The sequence below is a fragment of the Gymnoscopelus braueri genome, assembly GCF_963280865.1.
Source record: "Gymnoscopelus braueri genome assembly, chromosome: 20".
In the NCBI taxonomy this organism is placed as follows: domain Eukaryota; kingdom Metazoa; phylum Chordata; class Actinopteri; order Myctophiformes; family Myctophidae; genus Gymnoscopelus; species Gymnoscopelus braueri.
The window spans coordinates 39,207,424-39,216,983 of NC_137622.1; the positions used below are offsets into that span (position 1 = coordinate 39,207,424).

At 42.9% G+C, this 9,560-nt stretch overlaps 1 protein-coding gene across 1 annotated transcript in view; it reads right to left on the minus strand.

Annotated features, from left to right (window-relative positions):
• The window catches only part of LOC308075960 (long-chain-fatty-acid--CoA ligase 1-like), a gene marked incomplete at its 3' end in the record, with an annotated part of 21,471 nt that extends 20,018 nt beyond the window's left edge, over positions 1-1,453 (minus strand). The window contains exon 1 of the mRNA XM_080416008.1: positions 1,135-1,453. Coding sequence (XP_080272134.1) covers positions 1,135-1,323 — 189 coding nt within the window. The 5' untranslated portion in view covers positions 1,324-1,453. The remainder of the gene's footprint in view (positions 1-1,134) is intronic.
• Positions 1,454-9,560: the final 8,107 nt, after the last annotated feature.

A 9,560-nucleotide genomic window follows, 5' to 3' on the forward strand; every position in this document is an offset into this window, starting at 1 on the left:
CATATATTCCCCTGTCGTCATTTTTTAAACACCCTCCGTTGTTATAATGGGAGCCGCTGGGTTAGTGAAGTTCGTCTATTATAACCGATGCAATGTTATTTTTTTCTCTACTACGATTCATTGTAGAGTCTCATGATAGTCAAACATGCGCTGAAAATTCCTGCGAGCCTGCCGTTAATGGCGAACGATTTAACACTGGTTGCTTGTTTCTTCCAGAACCTGGCAACTCGTGTTGCCAGAATCTGGAAACAAGCAACCAGTGTTAAATCGTTCGCCATTGACGGCAGCCTCGCAGATAGTTTCAACGCATGTTTGACTATCATGAGACTCTACTATGAATACTAGTAGTGAAAAAAACAACTTTGCGTCGGTTATAATAGACGAACTTCACTAACCCAGCGGCTCCCATTATAACAACGGAGGGTGTTTAAAAAATGACGACAGGGGAATATATGAAAAAAAAGAACGCTACTTTTCACATCGGTAGGTGAGTAACGAGACATCAAAGATAACACTTAATTTGTCCGGAATTCTCCTTTAAAGTCAACGGCAAGCGAGGGACAACAGTGAAAAAATGGTGCAGGAAAAGAGCAAAAACAGTTCAGAAGGAGCTATTTGCTACCAAGGCAAAGGAGGGCAGAACTGGAAGAGCCCTGCATACACACACACGCACTTATAGATTAAGTTCAAGAAGTAGTGAAAATAGCAGATCTACAAGCTTGCAACGCGGTGCAACGCGGTGCGAAGCGGCGCATTGTGAGCTTATAGATCTGCTATTTTCACAAGTTTGGGGCAAACGTCTAATTTGTCTTTTGGGTCTCGAGCGGAAAAAACACGTTTGGGAAACCGCTGCGTTAACCCATTAAGACCGGGAACGCATCTGTGTAACCACTTTAACCATTATTTTTATACTTTGGCTATTCAAAAATAGCAGATATAGCAAAAATAGCAGATCTACAAGCTCATAGCTCATTGCTTGTAGATCTATATATATATATTTAGCAGATCTACAAGCTATGAGCTTGTAGATCTGCTATTTTTGAATAGCCAAAGTATAAAATAATGGTTACAGGCTACAGCTAAAAATCTAAAATGACACTGACGCGTTTCCCGGATTGAATGCGTTAAACTCACCTGAACCTGGACAGACTGCATGGTGAGGTCACAGGGCGGTGGGAGGGGCTTGGGCCGCGTTGCCAGGTAGTAGGTGGTCATGGCCGCCACGGCGCCCATGCTGACCAGCGTGGGCGTGGACAGGCTTCTGACGTACTGAGTCACATCGTCCAGATGTGGCAACCGCCTTAACACCTCCTGACTCAGCATGACTCCACCTATATCTACCGCTGTGCGTGTGTGTGTGTGTGTGTGTGTGTGTGTGTGTGTGTGTGTGTGTGTGTGTGTGTGTGTGTGTGTGTGTGTGTGTGTGTGTGTGTGTGTGTGTGTGTGTGTGTGTGTTTGTGTGTGTGTGTGTGCCCGAGGTGACTCTGTTGTAAGGTAGCGTGGAGGGAGGGCAAGATTAAGCTAGCCAGGGGAGGATCTGGAGAGAGAAAGAGAGAGAAAGAAACATAGAGAGACACAAAGAGAGAGAGAGAGAGAGAGAGAGTTCACTGCATTACTGCCACGCCCACATCATAGAATTAAACTAAAATTGCACCTTTCATTTTGTAAAAACAGCTGCTAATTCTGTACTATATAGACTAAAGTATAGGTACTTTGATTACAGTGCACAGTCTTCTTCATTGCGAACGCGGAAGGAGGCGCGCAAAGCGCGCCTCCGCCAAAGTGGAGCTTACTATGAAACCGTGCTCGGGTTGTGTGTGGCTCTGTCTGTGTGTGGCTCTGTGTGCACTGCCTGTGTGCAGCCGCGCCCCCATGTGACTCACGCTCTCATTGGCTGCTGACAGATGTCAGAGTGGAGCTTACTATGAAACCAACCCGATCGCCCCCCAAACACGGTGAAATAGCACGGATTGACAAACGGCAATTCCGTGCATAGATGACTAGGAACTCCGAAACTCCGTGCATAGGAGAACCATATCCCCCCCCCATTAACTTCAATACGAGGCGGACCCAGTCACGTGACTTTCTCTCTACGCTCTCCCCATCACGGTGAAATAACACGGATTACAAGTCTGTAAATACACAACATAACAATTTAAAAAAGGGCTGCGTTCGCTTCCCGCGTTCGCGCGTCTTACTTGTCACCAATTAAAACCACCTATACTTATCGTTGACTGGATTCCCCCAGGGTTCTATATCGTTGCTGTCGGGCAGAAACCTCTTACCTCCATATTCTAACTTTTTGTGTTTTTTCGTAAATTAACGCCCTACTTGATCATACCACAGCGTCACACAAAAAGCATCAACAGATGTAGTTGTATAGTGCTTGCCAACGTCTCGTCACCACAAGGGGGCGTGGCATAGTAGCTGCAGACATATCGGTGGGGGTCAATGTCAAGTCAACCTGTTTATCCCCCGCCAAGATGTCCGCGCCACCAAATGACACTTGCCCCCTTCAGGATGTTTTGGTACGCACTATACAACGTAGGTTCAGGAGTGGAGACTACCCTCTGCTTATCACAGCCCGTCCTCAATCGCTTCCCTGTCTAGCACACCTACCTTCACTCATTAGCCACTCCCCTTTCATAATCACCCCTATCCACTACACCTGCCTCCACTCACCTCAGCCAATCCTTGTTGCAATCACCACAGTATAAATACACCTGCGATCTCTCTACCGGCTTGTTAGTTCTGCTCCACGACAGCCCAAACATGGGTTGCGAGTACTGCGATTGTAGATCGTCTCTTTCTGCCATTCACTGCTTAACCCATTAAGACCTGGAACTGTGTCATTTTTAGATTTGAGCTAAAAAGCATTATTTTACACTTTGGGCTATTCAAAAATAGCAGATCTACAAGCTCATAGCGCGGCACCGAGTGCCGCGCTACGAGCTTGTAGATCTGCTATTTTTGAAAAATCGTGAAAATGTGTGCAAATCTTTGAATATATATACTTTCAAAGCGAACATTTTTAACTCAAATCTTTGCTTCTGGGGGGTCCCTGGAACAAAATATTTTGATGGGGGTACGCGGCCAAATACATATCATTTTGGGGGTCCTGGACATGAAAAAGATTGAGCACCACTGATATAGAAACATACGTTTTTCAGAAAACTGTTTAGGAGACATGTAGAATCGGCTTCAGGTCTCAATGGGTTAAAGTTCCGTCCTCCTCCACCCCAACCTCCTCCTTCCCCAATCCCCCTCGATTCTCGCTCTTCTTTCTTCTGTCTCTGCTTCTCTAGGAATCCGGGGGGGGGGGGGGGGGTGTGACGGAGCATAGACAACCGACCGCTCCCCGAGTAGAGCAACAATAGCCGCCAGTTCCCGAGACTACTCCCCACAACCCTGTCTCGCCCCACCTTGGGTTCCTCATCCCGTTCCACGTTCATCTCATTCCGTTTCAATAAATCGTAAAACTTAAGTAGAGGTGTGGTCTCTTACTAGTAAATAGAAGACCCACAAGCTCGAAACCCGGGCCAAATTTGTGTGTTTTTTTTTGCGCTGCCAGCTTGTAGATCTGCTACTTTTGATACTTTGGAATTTGAATCCTGAAAAGTAACCGTTTTGTGGACATATGAGGTTTCCATCCAACAGAGACGATATTATACTACCTCCTGTAACGTACTTACAGGTACGTAACAATCCTGACATTTTAGCGGACAATTCATTGTTATGCAAATATTTGCGCTTAGTGATGTCATTGTGTTTTTGGCATTAAACATTCTAACTGTTTTGTAAACACTGTTTACAATAGAAAGGTTTTTCTCCAGTGTGGACACGCTGGTGTGTCTTCAGGTGACATAACTGACCAAAACTCTTGTCACACTGTTTACAATAGAAAGGTTTTTCTCCAGTGTGGACACGCTGGTGTCTCTGTAGGCTACCTAACTGACCAAAACACTTGTCACATTGTTTACAATAGAAAGGTTTTTCTCCAGTGTGGACACGCTGGTGTGTCTTCAGGTCACCGAGCAAAACTCTTGTCACACTCTTTACAACAGAAAGGTTTTTCCCCAGTGTGGACACGCTGGTGTCTCCGTAGGCTACCTGACTCACTGAAACTCTTGTCACACTGTTTACAGTGGAAAGGTTTTTCTCCAGTGTGGACACGCTGGTGTGTCTTCAGGTCACCTAACTGAGCAAAACTCTTGTCACACTGTTTACAATAGAAAGGTTTTTCTCCAGTGTGGACACGCTGGTGTCTCTGTAGGCTACCTAACTGACCAAAACACTTGTCACATTGTTTACAATAGAAAGGTTTTTCTCCAGTGTGGACACGCTGGTGTGTCTTCAGGTCACCTAACTGAGCAAAACTCTTGTCACACTCTTTACAACAGAAAGGTTTTTCCCCAGTGTGGACACGCTGGTGTCTCCGTAGGCTACCTGACTCACTGAAACTCTTGTCACACTGTTTACAGTGGAAAGGTTTTTCTCCAGTGTGGACACGCTGGTGTGTCTTCAGGTCACCTAACTGAGCAAAACTCTTGTCACACTGTCTACAATAGAAAGGTTTTTCCCCAGTGTGAATACGCTGGTGTCTCCGTAGGCTACCTGACTCACTGAAACTCTTGTCACACTGTTTACAGTGGAAAGGTTTTTCTCCAGTGTGGACACGCTGGTGTGTCTTCAGGTGACCTAACTGACTGAAACTCTTGTCACATTGTTGACAGATGTGAGTTTTCTTTCCTGTGTCAGTCAGACGACGTCTCTTTACTGATTGTGTTAAAGTCTTGGTAGACTGTGGACTACTGTAAGGTCTTTCTTCTTCTGAGTTTCCCTGCTGCTGGCTCGTTGTCGGGAACAGTGGGTTCATCGTCAAAGCTGCTGCTATGCATGGGCTGTAATGGTCCAAGAATGTAATTAATGATCTGTGACCTTACGATCCAGGATTGATTACAGGGCAATTACCAGCTGAATGTCAAGTGTATGGATCTCTGCTAATAGTTCCTCTTGTTGGTGTTGAAGTCCTCCTCGATGTCTCTCTCCATGTGCGTCCTTCACACTGTGCAGTCTGGTTTTAAGCTGAGCTGACTCAAAGCTCATGTTGTCACTATGATGTCAGCCATGCCCAAATATGGAGTTCCATGTCATTTACTGACTCAAAGCTCATGTTGTCACTATGATGTCAGCCATGCCCAAATATGGAGTTCCATGTCATTTACAGAGATGAAGTTTCAGCCTAGTCAAACCTCAATTGTCTTCCAGTATGAAATTAACGAGCGTCAACGAGCATCAGCTGGACACACACACACACACACACACACACACACACACACACACACACACACACACACACACACACACACACACACACACACACTTCTGCAGTGCTCTAAAAGCCCTCTCCAAAAGCCCTTGAATATGATGGAATATGATTAAGGATGACTGTGATTATGGTAAGCTCACATTTTATATCGCACACACCATGCCTGCAACTTTCACTAGCCAAGTGACAGGGGTTGGTGCGGGCCGGACAGTTGCCCCTCGCGGGCCGCAAATGGCCCGCGGGCCGCCTATTGGGGAACCCTGCTCTAACCACTATGGCCACTGAGCTGATGAGAAGCCCATATTAAATGGCTGTTTGCTTGATCCAGAAGCTGTGGTCTTGCTCTTTTTCCGAATGCCTCTAAGTAACTCTTTTGTGTCTCTATATCTATATCAGTGTCTATCAACCCTGGCAAACGTCCCAATTTTGGGCTGGGGCTACTGCTGAGGTGTGCCGCGCCGTTTGAAGGTTTGAAAAAATATATTTCTTTATTTTTTTTTATTTTTTTTTACAATAATAATAATCAGGCATGCAAACAGCCCCGAGGTGAAAAGGGTGACGACATGCTGGTTTTTTTTCGGGTCAGGTGTCACACTATTGCCCTATTTGGATTCAAAACGGCTAGTGGAAGCTGAAAAGCTACAAGTTTGCATGTCTGAATAATGCAAAAACAGAAATATTTGTTTGCATTTGCTTTTTTTCTCCCTCATATATTTTCATAATAAAAAAATGCGTATCGTATCGTATCGAAATCGTATCGAAGTTGTGTGCCCAATATCGTATCGTATCGTGAAATTAGTCGGCACACCCCTAGTGTGTGTATATATATATATACCGTATATATATATATATAATTATATATATATATATACCGTATATCTAGGTGTGCCCTGGGATCTTTTGGCTATGCCAGGTGTGCCTTGGCACAAAAAAGGTTGATATACACTGATCTATATCTCTGTATTTCTACAGACACCACTTATTACTTTTGTTGGCTAAACTAAATATATGATATATCAACATGTGTGTATCACGACTTGATGGTTCATTCCTGTAAACGTGAACTCAAAACTTTCAACTGAATTAGAAACACCTCAGCATGCACCAATACGACGCACACAACAATGCATGCATCAATTAAAATTTGTTCGATTAACTGATGCACCCAGTGTTGATTTCGTCGACTAAAACTATGACGAAAAATGTTCGTCGACTACCTTTTTTCACTGACGAAAACTAAATAAAAACTAAGCTATGATGACTAAAACTAAGACTAAACATATTGACAATTTCGTCAAGAGATAAAAACTAGACTAAAACGTTAGTGAGGGACGAGTGGAGAAGAGATCCAGTAGAACTAAAAGACAAGTCATTTTATGCTTGGTTGCGCACGGGTGTTGCACTCCAAAATAGCGGATCTACAAGCTCACAGCGCGTCGCTCTGCGCACGTGAGCTTGTAGATCGGCTATTTTCAGCATACAACCAAGTGTACAATCAGCCATTACGATGCCATCAAGGCACCGCCACAATACATTTTAGTCGACTGAATAAACTGTACATTTTGTCGACTATAATCTTATGATATTTAGTCGAGTAAAAACAGACAAAAACTAAAACATTTTAGATGACTAAAAACTTAATGGAATTTTATTCAAAAGACTATGACTAAAACAAAACCTAAATGTGCTGTCAAAATCAACACTGTTGCGCACAAGCTTGAGGTGATGCAAAACGCGTCACACATACGCCCCAAATAGGTGAAAAGTGAGTATGCGCTGGGTGAGCAACTCCATACAAGTGGAGGGGGGGGGGAGGGAGGGGGGGGGGGGGGGGGGGATTTCCGGTTGCCCTCTCTATTATTTTTTAACTCTATGGCTTACACCCATCTGGCAAAAAAATGTCAACCGTACGGGAAGGAAGCTCTGTGGAACAATGTGCTGCCAGTGAGTAACACTATATAGCCTCCATTGTTTGGCTTAGAAAGATCACATAACTATGTAATTAGTCTTACTATTATACATTTAACACATTTTCTCCTCTGCATGGGTATAAGGTTAGCCTGCAGCTGCCAGGTGTACAGTTCCCATGCTTTTGTTGTGTGTGTGTGTGTGTGTGTGTGTGTGTGTGTGTGTGTGTGTGTGTGTGTGTGTGTGTGTGTGTGTGTGTGTGTGTGTGTGTGTGTGTGGCAGGTGGTCAAGACAGCTCTGTTGTCACATAAACACATGTCATGCTGAGCTGGGCAGCTCATCATGACATGTCAAACTGTTCAAACATTGGCCAAAATGGTCAAATAATAATATAAGTAAGTAAGTAAGCCTTGTAGGGCTGAAGCAGTGGTGGCAGTGGTGGAAACATCACTCAAATGAACCACTGTTTTAAACAACATTAGGAAGCGAAGCCCAAATAAGCAACAACACAAGCACCAAAAAAACGCAACCCGCAACTGGCCAATATTTACAAGCGACTTTACAGAAAAACAAGCCCAAAGTCGCTTCTAATAAGCGGACATGGCAACGCTGGCTGTAACTGGATACATGCACCAGTATCTATATTGAATCTGACTCCAAAATAGGGGCTGGGCAATAAACCGAAAATTTACCGAAAACTGAACAAAATGGGGTATTTCTGATCATATTTTGCAATTCATCACATCATAAATTACATAAAAAAATGCTTAGGTATACCTAGGTATTGACAATGTTTCTCCATATGACTAGGGCTGTCACGACTATGACATTTGGCATTAAAAAATAAATAAAGTACGATTTAATTGTGCTGTCGTTGAACACTGGAATTTATGACATTTCTGTTTGGCTTTCAGGCTTTGAAGTTGCACAGGGGCAGTTATGACAAATAAATATACAAATAAATGACCTACAAGCTCACAACGCGTCGCGTCGCTTGTAGATCTGCTATTTCCACTGTTTTTGTCCGAAATGTTCGAAAGTATATGAAAATGTTTCAACGTGGAAACGATTATGACGATTACGCGAAATAATTGCAATTATCTCAAATAATTGCGATTAGGCGAGTGTATGTGATAATTGTGACAGGCCTACATATGACCCGCAGAAAGTTTGTCCCACTCACCTATTGGACCAAAGGCAAACCGGCTATAGCGAAACCACCTAGTTGTTCGGCCTCCTAGCCAATGACATTCCCTCTGGTGCTATAGTTGTGTTCTGACTAAGCTGCTCGCACAACAAGGACACTGTTTTACAATCCATCTCAGGTTGATAAATAACACACTGCTTTATCTAGCAGGCAAAGGGCAAAGGTCAGACTCAGCTCTGTCTGCTACGGTTGGACGGTTCAAGACCGTGTTGATTTTGACACCACATTTAGATTTAGTTTTAGTCATAGTCTTTTGAATAAAATTCCATTTAGTTTTAGTCATATCTTAGTCATCTGAAATGTTTTTGTTTTTGTCTAGTTTTAGTCGACTAAATATCATAACATTTTAGTCGACTAAATCTACAGTTGATTTAGTCGACTAAAATTTATTTTGGCGGTGCCTTGATGGCGTCACAATGGCTGATTTTACACTTAGTTGCATGCTGAAAATAGCCGATCTACAAGCTACGAGCTTGTAGATCTGCTATTTTCGACGCGTTGTGAGCTTGTAGATCGGCTATTTTCAAATAGCCTATGTATAAAATAGGGCTGAAGTGGTTAATGTACGTTTTATAATGTAATCAATTATATCTGAAAAGTAACTAGTAACTCAAGTTGTCAAATAAATGTAGTGGAGTAAAAGTACAATATTTGCCTTGCCTGGTTTTAGTCATCATAGCTTAGTTTTTATTTAGTTTTCGTCAGTGAAAAAAGGCAGTCGACGGACATTTTTCCTCATAGTTTTAGTCGACGAAATCAAGACGACACAGGCCCATCTCCAGTGGTGGAAAAAGTACTCAAATTCTTTACTTAAGTAAAAGTACCAATACTGCAATATAAAAATACTCTGTTACAAGTAAAAGTCCAGAATTCAAAATGTACTCGAGTAAAAGTACAAAAGTAGTGGCATCGAAATGTACTTAAAGTATCAAAAGTAAAAGTGCTAAATATTTGAAAAAAGCTGATCTACAAGCTCACAACGCGTCGCGATGCGACGTGTTGTGAGCTTGTAGATCGGCTATTTTCAAATAGCCTAGGTATAAAATAGGGCTGAAGTGGTTAATGTACGTTTCATAATATAATCATTTATATCTGAAAGGTAACTAGTAACTAAAG